The sequence below is a fragment of the Tamandua tetradactyla genome, chromosome 14 (assembly GCF_023851605.1).
Source record: "Tamandua tetradactyla isolate mTamTet1 chromosome 14, mTamTet1.pri, whole genome shotgun sequence".
NCBI lineage: Eukaryota > Metazoa > Chordata > Mammalia > Pilosa > Myrmecophagidae > Tamandua > Tamandua tetradactyla.
In genome coordinates, this window is record NC_135340.1 from 15,633,138 (window position 1) to 15,656,620 (window position 23,483).

Here is a 23,483-nt window from a genome sequence, read left to right on the forward strand (position 1 = left end):
AGAACATATGGAATAAAAATAAATAATAGGGGGAACAAATGTTAAAATAAATTTAGTTTGAGATACTAGTGATAAATGAAAGCGAGGGGTAAGGGGTATGGTATGTGTAATCTTTTTTTTTCTGTTATCATTTTATTTCTTTTTCTGTTGTCTTTTTATTTCTTTTTCTAAATCGATGCAAACGTTCTAAGAAATGATGAATATGCAACTATGCGATGATATTGAGAATTGCTGATTGTATATGTAGAATGGAATGATATGTTAATATTTTTGTTTGTTGTTAATTTTTTTAATTAATAAATTTTTAAAAATGTCTAATTTTCAACAACAACAAAAAATTGCAAGGCACACAAAGAAATAAGAAAATAGGGTCGAAAACAGAAAAAAAATGTAATAAATAGAAACTGTCCCTGAGGAAGCCCAGGGACAATCAACTGTCTTTAAAAAAAAATCAACTGTCTTAAATATGCTCAAACAGCTAAAGGAAACCGAGGACAAAGGACTAAAGGAACCTAGGAGAATTTTCTCACCAAATAGAGAATATCAACATAGAAATAGAAATTATAAAAGCAAATAGAAATTCAGGAGTTGAAAAGTACAATAACTAAAATGAAGAAAAATCACTACAATCATTCAATAGCAGATTTAAGCAATAAAAAAGAAAGAGTTAGCAAATTTGAAGACAGGTCAATTTAGACTATCCAGTATTAAGAGTAGAAAGAAAAAACAATAAATAAAAATGAACAGAGTTTAAGAGACCTGTGAGACAGCACTTAGTGTCCCAACAGTATCAGACAAAATACATTTTAAGTCAAAATCTATTACAAAAGATGAAAAAGAGTATATATTAATAAAAGGGTCAAACACCAAGAAGAAATAAGAATCATAAATATTTATGCACCTAACTAACGTGCTCCAAAATATATGAGACAAACAGTGACAAAACTGAAGGGAGAAACAGACATCTTTACAATACTTGGAGACTTCAATATACCACTTTCCTCAGCATCTACCTATGGAATATCTAAACAGAAGATCAATAAGGGAATAAAGAACTTGAATAACAGGAGAAATGAACTAAACCTACCAGACATATACAGAACATTGCACCCCAGAACAGCAGGATGTACACTCTTCTGAAGTACACACGAAACATTCTCCAGGATAGATCACACGTTGGGTCACAAAACAAGTCTCAAGAGAATTAGAAAGATTAGAAATTATACAAAGTATCTTCTCTGACCACAATGGAACAAAGCTGGAAATCAGTAACAGGCAAAGAACCAGAAAATCCCTAATACATGAAAGCTAAACAATACATTCTTTAAAAATGGGTCAAAAATCAAATCAGAAGGGAAATTAAATATCTTGAGATAAGTGATAACAAGAAGGCCACGCATAAAAAATTATGGGAAGCAGGGAAGGCAGTTCTCAGAAGGAAATTCATAGCTCTAAATGCTGACATTTAAAAATAAAAAGAATGAGCCAAAATCAAAGGTCTAAACTGCATATCTGGAGGAACTAGAAAAAGCAAACTAACCCCACAGCAAACAAAAGGAAAGAAATAACAAAGATTAGGCAGAAATAAATGAAATAGAGAATAAAAAACAATAGAGAGAATTAACAAAACCAAAAGTTAGTTGTTTGAAAAGCCTAGTAAAACTGACAAACCTTTAGCTAAACTGACAAAGAATGAAAAAGAGAAGACACAAATAAAAAGCCTATATGAAGGGGAGGGGCATTACCACTGATCCCACAGAAGTATGAACAACTGTACACCAATAAATTACACAACCTAGCTGACACGGACTAATTCCTAGAAACACACAAACAGCCTACACTGACTCTGGAATACGTAAGGACTTATGTATCGAAAACTTCAAACCTTTGCCAAAATAAGTGAAAGGAGACCTAAATAAATGGAAGGACATTCCATCCTCATGGATTAGAAGTCTGAACATGTTAAAATGTCTTTCTACCCAAAGGATATTCATATTCAACAAAATCCCAATCAAAATCCCAACAACCTTCCTTGCAGAAATGAATGAGCCAATCATTAAATTTATTCAGAAGGTTAACAAGCTCAGAAAAGCCAAAACCATTTTGAAAAAGAAGAATGAATTTGAAAGAGTCACACATCCTGACTTTAAAACTTAACTACAAGCTACAATAATCCAAACAGCATGGTAATGACACAAGGATTGATATACAGGCCAATGGAACTGAATTGAGAGATCAGCAACAGACCCTGACATCTATGGCCAAATGATTTTTGACAAGCCTGCCAAATCCACTCAATTGGGAAAGAACAGTCTCTTCAACAAATGGTGCAGTGAGAACTGGATAACCATACAGAAAAGAATGAAGATGGACCCCTTTCTCACAGCATGTAAAAAAAAATTAACTTGAAATAGATAAAGTCCTAAATATCAGAACTAGGACTATAAAACTCTTAGAATGAAATATGGAGAAACATCAAGACTTTTGTTAAGCAATCGTTCCTTAAACTGTGATCCTAAGCACAATCAACAAAAGAAAAAATAGAATGCATGGGACTTCATCAAATTTTAAAACTTTTGTGCCTTAAAGAGCCTTATCATGAAAGTGAAAAGCCAACCTATTCAATGGGAGAAAAATATTGAAAACTACATATCCAAGAAGAGTTTAATATCAAGAATATATCCAAAAAAATCCTACAACTCCACAATAAAAAGACAAACAACCCATCCAAAAGGACTTGAATAGACATTTCTCCAAAGAGGATATATAAATGGCCAAAAAAGCATATGAAAAGATGTTCAGTATTGCGGGCTTGTAGGGGAATGCAAATCAAAAGCACAATGACATATCATTTCACACTTACTGGAATGGACACTGTTAAAAAATAGAAAACCGCAAGTGTTGGAAAGGATGTGGAGAAATAGGTACACCCATTCATTGTTGGTGAGAATGTAAAATGGTGCAGCCATTGTGGAAGACAGTTCGGCAGTTCCTTGGAAAGTTAGATATAGAGTTACCATGTGACTCGGCAATCCCACTTTTAGGGGATATACCCAAAAGATTTGAAAGCAGGGACATGAACACATATTTGCACACCCATATTCATTGCTGTATTACAAACAATTTTCAAAAGGTGGAAGGAGCCCAGGTGTCCATAAACTAATGAATGGATAAATAAAATGTGGTATATACAAATAATGGGATATTATTCAGCCATAAAAACAAATGAATTTCTGCTATATGCAACAACATGGATGAACCTTGAAGATACATTGAGTGAAATAAGACAAACACAAAAGGACAAATATGGTATGATGTCAAACTGACATGAAATAATTAGAATAAGCGAACTCATAGAGTTAAAATCTAATATACTAGAATTTAGGTTACCGGGGACCAAGGTGGGAGCAGCGAATAGGAAGGTCATGCATATGTTAAACAGAGTGTCTATTTGGGTAAAATTTTTGTAATGGATGGTGGTGATGATAAGTGCAACATTGTGAATGTGACTAACACTGAATTTTATATATGTGAATATGATTAAAAGTAGAAATTTTAGGTTGTATATACGTTACTAAAATAATTTTATTTAAAAACCTAGGACTGTAAAACACAGTGAATCCTATTTTAAATGATGGACTATAGTTAACTGCACAATTATCAAAATGTTCTTTCATGTATTGTAACAAATGTACCACACTCACAGAAAGTGTTTATAAGGGAGATGTATATAGGAACTCTTTTTTTTCTATAAACCCACAATTTCTCTAATTAAAATACTAGTAACCAGACACAAAAGGGTCAAAAAAAAAAACTCACATGAATTAAACCTAGAAAAAATAAGAGGCAATAGAAACAAACCCACAGGAGCTATATCTGTTGGAGATATCACTGAGATTTTATAACTGGAATTAGGAAACCCATGAAGGTGCTTGATCACATATTACAAACAGCTAAAGTGAGAATTAATAAACTAGAAGATAAGTCAGGAAAAAATATCCAGAATGAAGCACGGAGAGTCAAAAAGATAGAAGATACAGAAGGGATGGTAAAAGGCCCAGGAATATAGTAAGAAGATCTAACATATATGTATTATTGGAATCACAGAAGAAAAGGAAAGAATGTATCAGAGCAATGTTTGATGATGCAATAGTTGAGAATTATTTGAAACTAGCTAAAGACATCAAGACATTTATTCATAAAATCCTATGAATCATAAGCATAATAATTCAAAAGTACTACAAAAGTACAACAATATAGCAAGACTGCTGAAATCAAAAGACAATGAGAAAAAATTTTAAATAACCAGAAGAAAAAGGAACATTCCCTACAAAGGTTCGTACTGCTGATTCCTACACACACACATAAAAGGAATCTATGTGACATTGCACTGATATATTCAAAGTGCTGAAAGAAAATAATTGCCAACGTAGAATAAAATACCAAGCAGAAATTTCCTTTAAGAACAAATTGAAATAGAGATATTTTAGCAAGCAAAAGTTGAGATGATTTTTTAACAACAAATGTACCTTAAAGAAAGGGAAACATAGAAGGAAAATTATCTTAAATATAAGGTCAAAAATACAGGAAAAAACAAACCACCACCCAAAGGTAAATATGGAATAAATATAAATAAATACTGTAAAAATATTAATGATAGCTTATAGGTTAAATATGTATACATAATTAATTAAAACACAGAAATAGCATATAAGTACGAAGGTGGGTAAAGGAATTAAAGTGTTCTGAGTTAAATCTCTTGCATTTCTTTTGGGAAAAGGTGAAAACGATGAGGTAATTAGATTTTGATAAGTCAATAAAATATAGTAGCCCCTAGGGTAATCCTAAAAGAACAGTAAGAAAGCAAATAATATCCAAGCCAATATAATGAAACATGGAATAAAAAAGTGCGTTTAAACTATCAAAAGACAGCAAGGAAGGAGGAAAAAAATGAACATAGAGTAATAGAAAAACAGAAAGAACTTAGAAAGTTTGCTGATGCGAATAAATATGTGTACCAAACGCACTGTCATATTGGTTAAAAACCAAAATTCCATCACATGCTGTTTTCGAGAGACATTTTTAAAACAAAATCATATAGCAAGTTTAAAAATGAGATAGAATTACATATAGCATGCAAATATTAGTCAAAGAAATTAGCCATAATACCTAATAGTAAAATGTTGACATCTTTTCCTTTGAGGTTGGGAACAAGACAAGGATGCCTCTTATTATCATTTCTGTTCAACATTACAATAATGGAAGAAGAAAAGTACAGTTTCAAAGGTATAAAGATTGAAAAACAAAACTGGTATTATTTGCTGATTACATGAATGCATCTGGAGCAAATCCAAAAGAATCTACAGATAAATTATTGTATTTCCTAAGGTTAGCAGATTTCTGGATGAAGGTCAATGTACATTTATCAATTGCATTGCTATATACCCACAATAAAAAGTTAAAAATAAAATTATGCTAAAATAATACTTAAAATAGTATCAAGCAATAACAAATAGTTAGAAATAAATCAAGCATATTGCAATATTGTAAAAATGTTCACTTTTCCCCTACTGGTTTATAGAGTCACTGAAACCATAATCAATACAAAGGGGTTACTATGGAACTTGACAAGGCTAAACTTATGAAATTTGCCATATTTGACTATTCTCAGATAGTCAATTTTCAGGTAGTATAACTCAATAAAATATGCTTAGAAATACAAAAAGCCAAGATAAGCTATGACAATCTTGCAAAAATCAAAGGACTAGTTCTACTGGCTACCAATACTTTCTATGGAATGACAGTAATTAAGACAGTATAATATTGGTGTAAAAATAGATTAAAAGCCCAAAGGAATAGGTAAAAAGGCTCAGAAAGTAGTCTGTCCATCTATGGATCTTGTTTTCCTATAAACCTAATACTTCAGAGAAGTGACAAAGGCCAGCCTTTCCATTAAATATTGTTAGGAAAATTGGATACGCATATGGAAAAAAATGAAATTTGACCCCTACTTCACACCATAAACAAAAAGCAATTCCAGGTGTTTTGTAAACTTTGATTTGAAAGGCAAAACAATAAAATTTCTAGGAGATCATATAGAATAGTATCTATATGACATCAGGGTAGGACAAAATTTCTTAAAGCACTAACTTTAAAGAAAAGTGGTTGATAAATTAGACCACATCAAATTCAAGAATCCTGTATACTAAAGAATATTTGAAGAGTGCAACGTCAATCCAGGATGGGGAAAAATATTTGCTTCTAATATAACCAACAAAGGGCCCATATCAAGAATATATAAGAATTTGTATAAATTAATAAGAGAAAAGACAGATAATCCAAGAGACACAAATGACAAAAGAGGAAATTCAAATGGTTAATAAACATGAAACATGCACAATCTTGTTAGTAAAGAAGAAAATGAAAATTAAAACCCAATGAGGTCCTACTACCTACCCTCCAGAATGGCTAAAATGTGAAAGTCATACAACATGTGGTACGGGTGGGGAACACGTATACAGTTCCTGCAGTACAACCACTTTGAAAAATCAGTGTAGGCCTAAAGCTGAACACTCACATACCCTACAAATCAGATATTCTATTCCTAGGTGTACGTCCAATAGAAATGTGTGCAACGTGTGCACCAAGAAACATGTTCAAGGTTGTCCATGGAAACGGTATTCATAATTATCAAAACCTAGAAACGCTCCATGTCCATCAATAGTAGAATGGATAAATAAATTGTAACATATTCATGTGATTGAACGGTACACAAAAATTAAAATGAACAAACTAGAGTCACATGCAACAGTATATAATATCCAGCAAAAGAAGTGAGATACAGAAGGATACCTAATTTATGGTTCCATTTATCTAATATTCAAAAACAAACTAAATTATAAATGTTTGAGGACACACACCTATGTGATGAAACTATAAAGAAATATAAGGAAGTGATTAAATTAAGTCATAAAAGTGGTTACCCTTGGGGAAAGCAAAGCCCTAAGGTGAGCTTGATATGCTCTGTTTCCTAACTTGGTGATGATTGCACAGGTAATTACATTGCAGTATGTTATTAAACAATACATTTCTATTTTGTTCATTTTTATGGATGCACTTTTTACTTCACTATAAAAAATGATTTAAAATTAAACAAAAATTGCAAGTGAAAAAATCAGCAGCTATGACTATATAAACATCTTCAAAACAAAACTTAAAGGAAAGCAACAAAATACGAAATGTATTATGCACAATAAGATTGGCAGAACAAAGTTTAGTACCCAATCTACAAAATGATAGCATAGAAATCCATACAAACAGCTCTCTGTATTCAATGAGCATAAAGGATATGAAAAAGAAATTCAAGGAAGCAAAAACGTAAGTAGTGGGCCAATGTTTTAAAATTTGATAACTAGTATTTAGGAAATACAAATGAAACTACTCTGAATTGTCATTTTATGACTACTAAATTACCCAAAACTCTTAAGGTAACAAATCCACAGGAGTTTGTCATTTTAAGGTATAGGAAAGGGTTTTCATTTACTGGTGGTACTGAAAATTGATTCATTATTATTAGAAGGCTGCATGGTAGAGTAAACCAATTTTCCTCTCTGTGCATTTAAAAAAATAATTTCAAAAACATCTGAAATAATTCTTACCATGCTTGAGAATTTTGGTGATCTATATTCAACAAAGTTGTAAAATCCTGGATAGCTGCAATCCAGTTTTCATTTTCATAGTAATACTTCCCACGTTTCAGTAATGCATCTGTTCTTTGAGGATCATAAAAAATACACTACATGGAGGGGGAGGGAGGCACATAAAGATATATAATGGAAAAAAAACTAAGAAAACTTTATAATTCCGTAGCACATTTTTTTTAACTTTAGATTACATAAAAGCAACCATATTTGCCACATCCCTCCTCATCAAGTTCTAGATTAGAGAGGTTTTCTGAGAGAAATAATCCAGAATATACAAGAAGCCAAGGCTTTTGCCCATTGTAGTTTGTACTGAAAAAATTTCGTAAGTGAATTGTTCATCTAGAGTGGGGTTATATTGAACCTAATTAAAGATGATGCACACTAGATCACACCAAGGCTGATTCAACCAAATTAAATATGGATTAATCCAGTCATTAAAATGTTGAAAAGAAATGAATTGGTATTGACAGAGGTGGCAGTTTGGCCCAATATACCCCAGAAAAACATATTCTTAAGTCTAATCCATTTCTGCGTGTATGAACCTATACTAAGTAGGACCTTTTGATGAGGTTACTTCAGTTAAAGTATGGTCGGCCTCAATCAAGATGGGTCTTAATCCTATTACTGGAGCCCTTTATAAGCAGAATGAAATTCAGATTCAGAGAGAAAACCACAGGAAGCAGGAAGCTACAGGTCAATGGAACACAGAAGAGAAGGGAGAGGCCAGGAGAGGCTGCCCTGTGCTAAGGACCAAGGATTACCGACAGTCAGCACAGGAACACCAAGACCTTCCGGGAGAAATTATCCCCTTGACCACCCCTTGATTTTGGACTCTTCCTAGCCTCAAAATTGTGAGCTAATAAATTCTCTTTGTTTAAGCCAACCCATTGCATGGTATTTGCTGGAGCAGCCAAGGAAACTAAAACAGCATAATTCATTCATTTCACATTTATATACAAGGCATTAGAGTGAATAGATTAGAATGATTGCATACTCAGTTGTAAAAAAGTCCCTCACCCACTGCAAGTGGAAAATAGTTGAAGGGCAAAGGAGGTTACTAAATATTTTTAAAACAAAATAAAACTAAAGATTTGGAAATTTGCAGGCCTCAAGGTGCTACTGGAGCCAGCTGGAGGAAATAATCTGTCTAAAAGAGGAGATACTTCCAAAATCTTCAAAAGAGATTTGGGGCCATTTCTACCCCAAAAGTTACCAAACTTACAAATATTCTCTTTAAGTAGAAGAACATCACGTGTGTGACTAACTAACCATCATGGATTAAAAAACATAACATTTGGGAACATAGAAAGTGAAATTATTTAAATAATTTCTCCTAAATTTCCAAGTATAATAAGAGCTAAAAATTTAGTGTTAAAAGCCAGATCAGGGTTACAGTTCTGCTGCAATCAGGAAAATATTTTGTTCTGACTCTAACCTCAAATCCAGTTTAGCTAAAAGTTCAGTTCCTCAAGAAATATTCCCCCGAACAACAAACAACTGCCTGCCACCACCCTTCTTACCTCCATTGCACTCATCAGGATTTCGAATTACACATTTATGTATGTAATTATTCCTTTAACCGCTGTCTTTTCTTTTAAACGATAATCTCCATGTAAACAGGAAGCACATCTGTTTTACTTACCACCATTTTCCACTGCGTAGTGCAGTGCCTTAGTTAAAAAGCACTTGTGAGTGAGTGAGTAAACTTTGAGAACAAGACAGGTTCTATGTAGAAGAAACCATTATATCTCGAGTTAAAAAGAAATCTCTCTGTTGCTTCAAGGGAAAAAGCAATTTTCAAAGGTTTTTCAAAAACTGTTTCATGGTTCTAGAGGACAGAACCAGAAAACTTAGGGACCCTCAAGGTTGTATCAGCACCCCTTCCCACAACTCTTTGATGCATTTCTATTTATTTATGAATAAAAATATAATTAGTTGACATAGTATGACATAGTATCAATTCCACTAATACAAATCTTAACTTCTAAGTTATAATAAATTCATTATGATTATAAAACATACATATATGAAAAAATCTCCAAAATTTTGCTATACTATTAGCAGAGAATATAATGATCTAAAATACATAAATATATAAATGGCAGTATTTTATGTGTTAAAGCTTACTTTAGAAAAGTCATCAATGGCCAGTACTTTGTTTAATATTTCATTCATCTCACCCCTCCTGAAATATATATCAGCATTTGTGGGCATGCACTTAATTGCTTTGGTATAGTTTAGAATTGCCAAAGAAATGTCACCTTTTTTCTTGAAAATTTCAGCCTTTGACAAATATACCTCTAAAGAAAATTTAAAAAGATGAAATTTAGTGTTATGTTCTTATTATTAACAATGAAAAATTTAAAGAACAATCCCTCTGCCTCCAAAAAATATAGTTAGAATAATTTTTCTCTATCATAGTTTCTTAAACATTTATGTTTTTTCTAATTTTAGAAATGCAAGATTTGTTCTCAAAAGGTGGATAAATATTCATTACAATTAAAAGTACTCTCAATCTGAAGTGACAAAAACCATCTTTTGCCTTTTTGTATGTCTGAAATGATTCATTATTTTTAATGATTGCAGAAAAGTTAGATATTGATGTCACAAAATTTTGTGTAAATGAATATAGATCAAAAACATTTTTCAAGCACGTATATTTTAGGGGTATGTTGTAAGTGCTGGGGATTAAAAAAATGAGTATGGCATTTTCACATTCTCAGGTTGGCTCATAAGAGCAAAGGTATAGCTTTCATTCACCCAGAAAGTTCTGGGAATATTGAGAGCGATGCTGATTCAGAGACTTGTGGTCAAGCAATGATTTGTAAATCACTTCTAGAACAAAATTTTTTTAAACAATGTTATTCTTGTGAGATAAGTAGTAAGGAACCAATTTACTGTACTGTTTATCAAGGACAATTATATGAAAAAACCTGATGAGTCTCTTGAAAACAATATAGGATCCTACGAACCCAGAATTTACAATATCAAAAGTAAAAAACTGAAAAATAAGAAAAAAAAAAAGTAAAAAATAAGAAAGTCACAACCATTTTCTCCAGGGCTTAATTTATGCATCCTTTTAATCAAACGTAAAAGCTTAGACAAGGGTATAAACCATGTAACTGTCTCCACAGACAACCCACCTGCATTATTTTTATTATACTTATTCATAAAATTCAAATCATCCAAAGCTTCATTTATTTTGTCTTGGAAAAGATAAATGAAATGCCGGTGCCAATAGGCATTGAGAAACAATGGTTCTAAGGATATAGCCTAGAAAATAAATAAATATACATATGAATTCAACCAAAGTCAATTTATCAAAGTAAGATATCCTAACAAATAAAGTTTTCAAGCACTATTGCTCCCAATGGTTTAGGATGAGTGTAGAATAAAATATCTACCAGTCTGACAAGTAAAATCACATTTTAATATTAATTATTAGATAATGCCAATAATTTTACTTATTTTTACAATCCCACATGTTATCCTATAAACATCCATTGTTCAAAGTCCTCATAAAAATTACTATTTAATTGAACACAAGCATAAGTTATGAGTATTGTTATTTTGAGTAGATAAAACTTACTTCCTGTAGATCATTCATGGCACTCTGTAACTTCCCCAGTTTCCTATAAATAGCTCCACGCCTACAGTATGAAAATGCAGATATTTTTGTCTTATTATTTATTTCTTCAGTCAGGAGCTCCACTTCAGATTCATAATATTTAATGATTTCTGGAGGAAGCTCAGACTCCAAGGAATCACTTAATTCTAATCTTGGAGGTTCTTTCTCTTCTTCTTCAGACTTGTCCCTTTGAAAAGATACTTTGGCAGCATTCTCTTTTATGGTCAGTCTCTCTGATTTGTACTTAAACCACAGATCAATAGCCCATCTCCAGGGATCACTATTTTGTGGAATTCCTCCCTTACTTTGGGCAAATTCTTCAAAATTTAAACATACAGGTAGACTGGGGCTCCGAATTTGACGTTCATGTAATGGAACTTTGAGCAAATATTTCTTCTGTTGGAGAAGTATTCCATGAGACTGTGATCTAGTGATAAAAAGAATAATTTTTAAATTATAGAAATGTAATGATCTTTATGATCAATAAGTCAACCACTGAAAAATGAGCAGTTTTTACTGTTGTCATTGACAGAAAATGACATGATTTTTTATGCAACGAAATCCTCCTTCTCATTCATTAAAATGGTAGCTCTTTGAATCAGCTCTGGAGAGTTTACAAAAGCTAAAGAAGCTGTTTTGAAAGATGTAGTCTCCCTAGAAAACTGATATAATGGGGCCAATGTTCTTTCAGATTTAATTTACAGTCTGCTACCCGCCTCAAAAGAGGAATTACAATAGAGAATTAAGGAGGTAAAATATGATATGAGAAAGAACATGCCACCCAAGAGGCTGGAGAGGACATGAACTTGAGGAAGTGGGAAGAAGGAAGGATTTGACTGCACAGTAGGTTACCAAATAAACATCCCACACTTTACCTCTCTTTAGTAAGGGATTAAATTAGATAATACCTATTATGCTTTCAAATGCTACATTCCAGGGCCATCCTCCTAAAATTTTCCATTTGCAACACAGTTTTCATTCTTCAACATTTACTATATGACTGGGACTTAGGCACAGGATATAGAAGGATAAGTACATTCTACTGGAGAAAAAAATGTTTTAACACCAACCATTTCATAGACATTTCCTGAGTGTGTATTATGAGAAAGACCTAGTGCTAAAAACTAGGAGAATAAAAATGAGAAAGTCAATTTTCTGTCCTATCCTTAATTTCTAACAATCTCCATTTTCCTCTCTACACAAGTGCCCTAGCACTATCACATCTAGCATACAATCACTTATAAGTCCTTTGCTTCTACTTTGCCTTTCATCTAATACATTCTCCACATGGTAGCCAGCATGGATTTTTATAAATATATATATTTAAATATGTAGATAAATATTTAAAAATATACATATCAAATAATGTTACCCCATCCAAGAGTTTTTCCTAGTAGCTAGCCTGCAAACCATGGTTACAAGTCTCTAAATGGTGAAGTCCCTGCACTTATCTCTGTTGTCACTACTCGTACCCTCCACCCACATCATCTATGAGTGAGCCTTAATGCCACTGCACTTTCCAGCACTTCTGCCTAGCTGGTTCCTTCTCATTCCATCTGAACCTTCAAATTCATCTCTACCCTTCTCCACCTTGCTCTCTACCCTGGGAGACTAATCCATATGGACTATATCCACAGGACCCTTTGCTGGTCTTATCCCTAACAACTCGTCAACCTTACTTCTTGCCACTCTCTGCACTCACTGTACTCCAGCCACACTGAGCTCTATACAGTCCCTCAAAAACAAGCAGGTTTCCAACTCAGGGCCTTTGTTCTAGTTATTTTCTCTTCTTCAGATATACAAACATCTCACTCCCTCAGTCCATTCAAGTCATGCTCAAACGTCACCCCTTCACAAAAGTCTTTCCTAATCTCCCTGTCTAAAAGTAATGCCAATCACACTGCTTTATTTTTCTTCATAACATTTATCTTGTCCAAACATCCCTATATTCATCTGTTTATCGTTCCACTATCTCTCATCCTAGAATATAAACTCCATGAGGAGAAGTGTGCCAATCTTGTTCACTGCTCTGTGCTCATTGTCTAGAATAGTATCTAATATATAGTAGGTGCTCAACAACTGTATATTCAAGAATGAATGACTGAAATCATTTATTCACAAATTATTGTTGAGTTCCTACTATGTGCCATGATTCAATAAAAGAATTTGCATTAAGCTATAATCTGCCCAACTCTTCACTCTAAGCTGAGACAACTGGATAGATGGCATGTGAAAACAAACACATCAACATTCCCCAGAAGACAATAAAAGGGCCGAAAGTTTTCAAAACATAACATTAAAATGTCCAAGTACAAACCAAAATGACTAGACAAAGTCTCAGGATATTTGTAATCCCTTCTAAAGGGAAAAAGCAATAAACACATATGAACCCTGAGATGGCCAAGATGTTGGAATTAGGATACAAAGAACTTCAAAGCAGCTATTAGATCTATATGCTATAACAGAAAATACACTTAAAGGGGTAAATGAATAAGAAATTTCAGCAGAGAAACAGAAAAGTAAGAAGATAACCACATGGAAAGTTTAGAACTGAAAAATATTTGAAATTTAAAATTATCACTGAATGGGCTTAATAGTGGAATGGAGATGACAGAGAAAGGACTCAGTGAATTTTAAGACAGATTAATAAAAATTATCTATCCTGAAGAATGGATAGAATAAGGATTGAAAATAAGGAGAGTCTCAGAGAACAGACAATATCAATAGAGTAATTAGAGTCCTAGGAGGAATGGAGAGAGAGATAGGAAGAAATCAGAAGTTTCATATATGTGTATGTGTGAAAAACATAAATTTACAGATTGAAGGAGACCAGTGAATCTCAAACTGGATAAATTCAAAGAAAGTTATGCCTAAATACACCATAAAAAAATTGGCTGCAAAGAAAATTACAAAGAGTCAGAGTAGAACAACTCATTAAAAAAAAAAAAGAACAATAACAATTCAAATAACCATAGATTTTTCATCAGAAACTATGGGGAGCTGAAGACATTTTCAGACAAGGAAAACTAAGAGAATTTGTCACCAACAGGTCTACACTAAAAGAAATGCTAAAGGATGAAGAGAAATGGTACCAGGAGAACTTGGATACCTAAGTATAAATGAAGAATATGTTACTATATTAAAAATATATATATAAAAAGAAGAAATGAAGGGCATCATAAATGGTAAATATATAAGTAGCTATAAAAGCTTAATTTTCCACTGAAGTTCTTTAAAATACATATGGCAATATAAGCAAAATGTATAGCATTGCCCAGTGGGGTTTTCTATGTATGTTGATGCAATGCAGATTATAACTAAAGCATGGCAGGAAGGGTAAAGGAACTTATATTATTACAAGGTTTCTATATTGTAGTGAAGTGGTACAATATTAACCTGAAGTAGACTGTGAAAGGTTTAAAATGTATATTAAAATCCCTAGAACAAACAGTAAAAAATACAAAAAATACCTAAAAAGCAAGCAGATAAAACTGAGTAAACTACTAAAAAGTATTCAAATAACCCAAAAGAGGGGCAGAAAATGGGAAGGGAAATAAAAATTCTTAAAACACAAGCAGGAAACAAATAATAAAATGGAAAACCTAAAATCCATCAATACCAATAATTACATTAAACAGTATTGGTCGAAACTCTTCTTAAAAGGCAAAACTTAACAGAATTAATAGAAAACAAAGACCTGACAATATGCTGCCTACAAGGTATGAACTTTAAATATAAAGATGGGTTGAAAGTAAATGGATAGGAAAAGATATGTCATGTAAAAGTAAGTGTAAGAAGGCTGAAGAAGCTATATTTATATCAGATACAATAAGCTTCGGACTATTTCTAAAAATAGAGACATTTCATTTTGATAAAAAAGGAAATTAATCCACTAGGAATAAATAAGAATTGTAAATATATGTATACCTAATAACAGAGCCTTAGAATAAAGCAAAAAATTGATAGAGATTAAGGGATAGACATTTCCACAGAAATACCTATCAGCAATGAATAAAACTAAAAAAGAAATCAAACACTTATATGTACAACAATATAACTAACTTGACCTAATTTATATACAACACTATACACAAAAAGCGCAGAATTTATATTCTTTTCAGGTGTACATGATACATTCATCAAGACCAAACATATGCTGGGCCATAAAGCAATCTCAATTGTTTTTAATATTGTAATTACACAGACTGTCTTCTCTGACCAAGATGGAATTAAATTAGAAATCAATAACAGTTACATATCTAGGAAAATACCAAATATTTGATATATAATACACTTCTAAATAACTGCTGCATTAAATAAGAAATCACAAAAGTAGAAAATATTTTGAGCTGAAATAAAATGAAAATACAACATTTCAAAATTTGTATGATGCAACTAAAACAGATTTTTGGGGAAACATAACATAATTTTATATTTAAAAAAGGAGAAATCTAAACTCAAAGATCTAAAGTACTACCTTAAGCTGCTAGAAAAGAAGGAGTGAAGTAAACCCAAAGTAAGTAGAAAGAAGGAAAAATAAGATAAAAGCAGAAATAAAGGAAATATATAACAGATGATAATAGAAAAAATTAACAAAGTCAAAAGACGAACTTTAAAAAAAAGCAACACAATTCACTAGACTGTTCAAGAAAAAAGAGAAGGGATACAAATCATCAAATTCAAGAATGAAAAGAGACAATCCACACAGGCATTAAAAGGATAGTGAAAAGATATTATGAACAAATTTCTGGTAACAAAATTGACAACTTAAATAAGATGGACAAATTTTTTGAAAAATGCAACTAACCAAAACTGACACAAGGAGAAATAAAATATATGAATAACCTTGTATCTATTAAAAATCAAATTAGGCATCAAAAACCTTCCCATAAAGAAAACTCAAGGCCAAACTGATTTCAATGATAAAGTCTATCAAACATTCAAGGAAGTTTTTCCTTTGAGGAAGAAAAAAAATAATTCATTTTATGAAACCAGCATAACCCTAATAGCAAGACCTGATAGAAACATTATAAGAAAGGTAAGAAGGAAGGAAGGGAAGGAAGGAGGAAGGAAAGAAGGGTTAGACATTGCGGACCAATATCCCTCATGAATATTAAACACAACAATTATCCATAAAGTATTAGCAAACTGAATGATATGTTAAAATGATAATACATCATGACCAAGTAAGATTTAATTCAGGAATGCAAGGGTGGTTAAACATTTGAAAGTTAATCAGTGTAATTCATGATATAAACAGAATCAAAGGAAAATTCAGATGATCATCTTATTACATGCTGTTCTAGCTTGCAAGCTGCCAGAATGCATTATACCAGAAATGGAAAGGCTTTTTAAAAGGGGAATTTCTTAAGTTGCAAGTCTACAATTCTAAGGCTGTGAAAATGTCCAGATTAAAGTAAGGCTACAGAAATGTCCAATTTAAGGCATCAAAGGAAAGATACCTTGGTTTAAGAAGGCACATGGCAAACATGGCAGCACCTGCTAGTTTTCCCTCCAGGCTTCTTCTTTCATGAGACATCCCTGGAGGCATTTTCCTTTTTCATCTCCAAAGGTCTCTGGCTGCATAGGCTCCTGTGGCTCTGAAGCTTTTTCCCAAAATGGTTCCCTCTTAAAGGGCTCCAGTAAGCAACTCCATCTTGAATGAGTGGAGACACATCTCCATGGAACCTATCTAATCAAAGTTACCATCCACAGTTGAGTGAGTCACATCTGCATAGGAGCAATCAAAATCTCCCACCCAGAAATACTGAATGAGGATTAAAGGATATGCATGGCTTTTCTGGGGTACACCACAGAATCAAACTGGCATATTCCACCCTGTGGACCCCAAAAAGACATGTCCTTCCCAAATGCAAAATATATTCATTCCATAACAATATCAGCCTTAAAGCATTTCAGTAACAATACAAATACATTACAAAGTCAGAAACAGTACAAAATCTCATGAAAGTTAGTTACAGGTATGGTCTGTCCTAAGGCAAAATTCTCCTCTGGCTCTGGACCTGTAAAATTCAGAACAAGTTATTTGCTGCCAACATACAAATGAAGGACAGTCATAGGATAAATACCTCTACCTCCACAGGGAGAAATTGGAAGGAACACAGGGGTCATCAGACCTAAATAGTTTCAAAATCCTGCAGGAAAAGTCCATTCGATTTCAAAGTCTCAAAATCATTTATCCTGGGGGCTTTAGAAAGTGGCAGTCCCATCCTTTCCAAGGACCTACACAGTGGCCTGCCTCTCTCCGAATGCAACCTTGGGGGACATTGGGGAGACCACCTTTTTCTTGGCTCCACCCTCTCCAAGCATCTGGGCTGCACCTGGGCTCTCTGCCATCTTCGGGGCACACACTAGACCCCTCCATGTGGTGGTAGCCAGGCTCTCCACAATCTCCAAAGAATGTGCTGCACTTCTCCAAGGCCTGAGGCTGCACAACTCTTCCACTGCAATGAGGTGATAGGCCCACACTCTGCCTTTGGGGAGAAACTCACCCTCTCCAAGTACTTGGGTGCAACCAATCTCCTGGCCCAAGGTGTCTTGACTTCAGACCTCAGTCTCCACGGTTTTGTTTCTGAAGACATTTTACATTCACTTTGTCCCTTTTCTGAGACTTTTAGTCCAGACTGGCAGCAGTTGCATTTATCCAGATCCCACAGCACTCCTGTTGGCCTTCTATGCAGTAGGCTCAGATCATGCCCATCAGACATAAGGCGTTTCCACAAATCTTTCCTGGATAATTCCATCTCCAATCCTGGCTTTTTCTGAAATGGCTGACTGGTTCCACATTGGCCAAATCCTCATGTGGGGCACTATTCTCTCGGGTCTCCCTTCCTGGAAGCCAAGAATTTTCCAGAACATCAACTTCTGGTTTCTTTGTAGCTAAGAGTTCAGTTCTCAGCTTATCTCTTTCCTGTAGCATTTTGCTTATAAGCTGCAAGGAGAAAACAGGCTGTACTTCCCATATTTAATTTGGAAATCTCTTCCGCTAAATACCCAAGTTCATGACTTTTATAATCATTCTTCCATCTAAAACCACTAGTCAACTTTGCCAGATTACCTGCCACTTTAAAACAAGGGCTGCCTTCCTTCCAGTTTGCAATAACAAACACTTCATTTCTGCCTGGAGCCTCATCAGAAGTACCTTAGAGTCTACATTTCTACCAACAGTCTCTCCAAACCATCCTAAGTCTTCTCTATCAAGCTCTGCACAACTCTTGCAGAGACTTCCCTTTATCCATTTAAAAAGCTGTTCCAACATGTTTGGTATTTGCAAACTGCAGCAACGCCCCACTCCTGGTACCAAAATCTGTTCTAGCTTGCAAGCTGTCAGAATGCAATATATCAGAAATGGAACGGCTCTTAAAAAGGGGAATTTATTAAGTTGCAGGTTTACAGTTCTAACGCTATGAAAATGTTCAAATTAAAGCAAGTCTATAGAAATGTCCAATCTAAGAAATCCAGGGAAAGATACCTAGGTTCAAGAAGGCTGATGATGCTCAGGGTTTCTCTCTCACCTGGAAAGGCACATGGCGAACACGGCGACATCTGTTAGCCTTCTTTCCAGGCTTTTTCTTTCATGAGGCTCCCCTGGGGGCATTTTCCTTCTTCATCTCCAAAGGCCTCTTGCTGCATGGGTTCTCGTGGCTCTGAAGCTTTTTCCAAAATAATCCCCTCCTAAAGGGCTCCAATAAGTGTCCCCACCTTGAATGGGTGGTGACACATCTCCATGGAACCCATCTAATCAAAAGTTACCACCCACAATTAGGTGAGACCCATCTCCATGAGAACAATCAAAAAGCTCCCACCTAGCAATACTGAATGATGATTCAAGGACATGGCTTTTCTGGGGTACACCACAGATTCAAACGGACACACATGCATAAAAGCCATTTGTCAAAATTCAACTCCAATTCATGATAAAAACTCTCAGTAAACTAGGAATAGTAGGGAACTTCTTCATTCTGATAAAGGGGATCTACAAAAGAACCACACAACTAAATCATAACCAATGGTGAGACACTGAATTGTTTCCCCTAAGATGAGGTTTAAGGCATGGATGACAGCTTTTACTACTTCTTTTCAACACTGTTACTGGACCCTTAGCCATTGCATCAAGGCAAGAAAAACAAATAAGGGTTATGAACATTGCAAGAGATTAAGTAAAACAGTCCCTATTTGCAGATGATATTATTGTTTACATAGAAATTTCCAGGAAATCTAAAAAACAAGCACTAGAAGTAAAATGTAAATTTTTCAAGGTTGCACGATACAAGGTTATTATACAAAACTCAACTGTGCTCTTATAAGAATTGAAAATTTTCACTTCCATAGCACTACAATAAATCAATAGATAAAATATTTACAAATAAATCTAAGAAAAATGGTCAAGACCTCTACGTTGTAAACCACAAAGGGAAATTAAAGAAGATCTAAGTAAATGAGGAGATATACTATATTCATGTATTAGAAGATGCTGTGTAAATAAGATGACAATTCTCCTCCCCAAATCAATCTACAAATCCAAAGCAATCCCTATCACATTCCATTAGGCCTTTTTTTGTAGAAATTGACAAGCTTATTTCTTTTCAGTTTCTGGTCAACTGATTTTCATTAAAAGTGCCAAGGCAATTTAAGGTGAAAGAGGAATCTTCTCAATAAATAATAATGGAACAATTGAATACAATATCTCAATGAGGAAATGTTAACACGATTCACAAAAAATTAACTTGCAACAGATCACAGACTAAATGCTAAACCTAAATCTATAAAATTTCCTAGGAGAAAACATAGGAAAATACTTTGGGGCTTTGAGATGAGAAAGCTTTGATACATACAAAAGCAAACATTGATAAAATGAAATTCATCAAAATTTAAAACTTTCGCACTTTGAAAGATAATGACAAGGAAACGAAAAGGCAAGCTATAGACTGGGAGAAAATATGCAATACACACATAAGACAGATAACAGATGGGCAGATGGATGGATAGATAAGACAATATAAGATATAAATAGAACAATTAGAAAATGAGAAAAAGGTTTGAACAAATACTTCACAAAAGAAGATGTACAAATGATCATTAAATACATAAACAGGTGCTAAACATTTTAAGGCATTAAGGAAATTCAAACCAAAACCATGAAGAGATATCAATGCACACACATCAGAAGAGCTGAAAAAAAATTTTAAACTTTGAGAATACTACATATTTGTGGGGTTTTATATGACTGCAACTCTCATAAACTGCTGGTAGGAATTTAAATAATATAACTTTAGAAAGCAGTTTGGTAGTTTTTAAAGAGTTCATTAATGCCTACCATATCACTCAGCCCTTCAATTGCTAGATAATTACCCAAGAGGCATGAATGCATATGTCCCCCTGAAAGACTTGTAGGTGAATATTCATTAAAGCTTTATTTGTTATAGCCAAAATCTGGAAACAACCCAAAAATCCATCAACAAATGAATGGATAAACAAATTATGGTAATATCACAAACGGAATATTACTCAGCAGTGAAAAGGAACAAATTATTCATAATTGCAACAACATGGTTGAATCTCAAAATCACTGTTGAGTGAAATAACTCGGACTGCACACTGCTTATATAAAATTTAAGAACAATAGAAAGCTCCATGGTTGCCTGGAAACAGGGGTGGAAGGAGAGGGATGGATTACCAAGGGGAAAGAGGAAACTCTTGAGTGGATTAGAAACCTTCTGTATCTGTATTGTGGAAATAATTTTATAAGTGTACACAGATTCCAAAATTCATCAATTGATATAATTTAAATATGTGGAGTTTATTGCATGTAAATTATAACTCAAATAAAGGTGTTTAAACATACATGTAAGCATGCATACATTCCTCTCTTGACCCCCACGTCCCTCCTAATTATTACTCTGTGCTCCTCTTTTGTGGACAAGTTTCTAGAAAGATTGTCCAAACACACTGGTTCCTTAAATCCCATATATTTTTTTGTTTTCATAACAATTTTATTGATATATAATTCACAGTCCAAAACGATCACCAATATAAAGTGTCCAGTACATAATTGTGCAACCATCACCACTATCTAACTCCAAAACATTTCTTCATTCCGGAAAGAAACCTGCTATACATTCTTCATTCTCCCCTCTTCCTAGGATCTGGTAACCACTAATCTACTTCCTGCTCTTATGGGTTTTCCTATTCTTAATGTTTCACTTAAATGGATTTATACAATATGTATATTGTAAAATGGATTTGTGCAATTTGTAGTCAGGCGTCTGTCACTTAGTAATATATTTCAAGGTCCATTCATGTTGTAGCATGTATCAGTACCTGATTCTTTTTTTATAGTCAGAATATATTCTATTGTATGGATATACCATACTTCCTTTATCCATGATCAATTAATGAACATTTGGGTTTTGTTTGCATCTTTCGGCTACTGTGAATAGTGCTACTATGAACATTCCCGTTTGTTTTTTTGTGCAGACACACACTTTTATTTCTCTTGGGTTATTTCTATTATCTTATAAAATAAATATAATATTTTAAGGGAAGAGAAAGCAAGATCTTGCTGGACAACTTGCTATAAAAATGTGAAAAACAAATGCAGACAGTGGATTAACTTTTATGAAGAAAATTTATAGCCCAGGTCATCAAAATTAAATAGTCCAAATAGAAGGAATATGATAAAAGGGGAGGGGCTTACTATTTACTCCCACTCCAAAGAGAATATTTCTTCCTTTGCTACAAGTCTGGACCAATGTTTTTATTACCATGAATATGGCTCAAAGTTTTTCCTTTGGTGGAACTGCAGTATATTAATTTGCTAATTCACATATCAATCTGAGAATGATACACCCTCGAGCTGAAACACAGACATGCATATGAGCGAAAGATATGAGAATATTTGAACAAACAAATTTTAAGCAGTTTAAAATGTGTTGCTCATGGAATGAGCTGAGACTCAGCATCAAAGGACTGAGAAAAACCCTAGAATGAGCTGAGAATTAACATCAAGGGATTGAGAGAACCTTCTCGACCAAAAGGGGGAAGAGTAAAATGAGGCAAAGTGTCAATGGCTGAGAGATTCCAAACAGAGTCGAGAGGTTATCCTGGAGGTTATTCTTACGCATTAAGTAGATATCACCTTGTTGTTCAAGATGTAGTGGAGAGGCTGGAGGGAACTGCCTGAAAATGTAGAGCTGTGTTCCAGTAGCCATGTTTCTTGATGATAATTGAACAATGATATAGCTTTCACAATGTGACTCTGTGAATGTGAAAACCTTGTGTCTGATGCTCCTTTTATCTACCATATCAACAAAAGAGTAGAACATATGGAATAAAAATAAATAATAGGGGGAACAATTTCTCTTGGGTTATTTCTATTATCTTATAAAATAAATATAATATTTTAAAGGAAGAGAAAGCAAGATCTTGCTGGACAACTTTCTATAAAAATGTGAAAAACAAATGCAGACAGTGGATTAACTTTTATGAAGAAAATTTATAGCCCAGGTCATCAAAATTAAATAGTCCAAATAGAAGGAATATGATAAAAGGGGAGGGGCTTACTATTTACTCCCACTCCAAAGAGAATATTTCTTCCTTTGCTACAAGGAAAGAATGTTTCTTCCTTTGCTACGTTAAAATAAATTTAGTTTGAAATGGTAGTGGTAAATGAAAGCGAGGGTAAGGGGTATGGTATGTATAACTTTTTTTTTTCTCTATTATCGTTTTATTTCTTTTTCTGTAGTCTTTTTATTTCTTTTTCTAAATCGATGCAAATGTTCTAAGAAATGATGAATATGCAACTATGTGATGATATTAAGAATTACTGATTATATATGTAGAATGGAAAAAAATTTAAAAAAAAAAGCGTGTTGCTCAAAATGTTCTTTTGTGTAAGAATAAGGAATATTTCATCACCTGAGTCACGGGATCTTTGAGCTGGGTGTTTCTTTAGAAATCATATGGATAAGCTCCTCATCTTCCAATTGTGGAAACAAAGATCTGAAGAAATTAAGTAGCTTGCCCTATTCACCAAGGACCTAGCACACGAGGCTTGGAAGACATTCGTATAGACTCTTGTAACCTAGAGTTCTTGTTCTAGGAACATAACAGCTACCAGCTCTTAGAGAAGC

At 33.7% G+C, this 23,483-nt stretch overlaps 1 protein-coding gene across 7 annotated transcripts in view; it reads right to left on the bottom strand.

The window, feature by feature from the left end:
- The window catches only part of TTC6 (tetratricopeptide repeat domain 6), a 292,851-nt gene that overhangs the window by 67,300 nt on the left and 202,068 nt on the right, over positions 1–23,483 (bottom strand). For 4 of the 7 annotated variants that reach the window (XM_077126904.1, XM_077126903.1, XM_077126902.1 and 1 more), the window contains 4 exons: positions 11,293–11,758; positions 10,847–10,976; positions 9,831–10,003; positions 7,659–7,795 (listed from right to left, as the gene is read on the bottom strand). In XM_077126904.1, the coding sequence (XP_076983019.1) occupies positions 7,659–7,795; positions 9,831–10,003; positions 10,847–10,976; positions 11,293–11,758 (906 nt within the window). Of the gene's footprint in view, positions 1–7,658; positions 7,796–9,830; positions 10,004–10,846; positions 10,977–11,292; positions 11,759–16,793; positions 22,693–23,483 lie in introns of those variants that run through there. The other 3 variants (XM_077126906.1, XM_077126907.1, XM_077126908.1) reach the window with 3 other exon arrangements.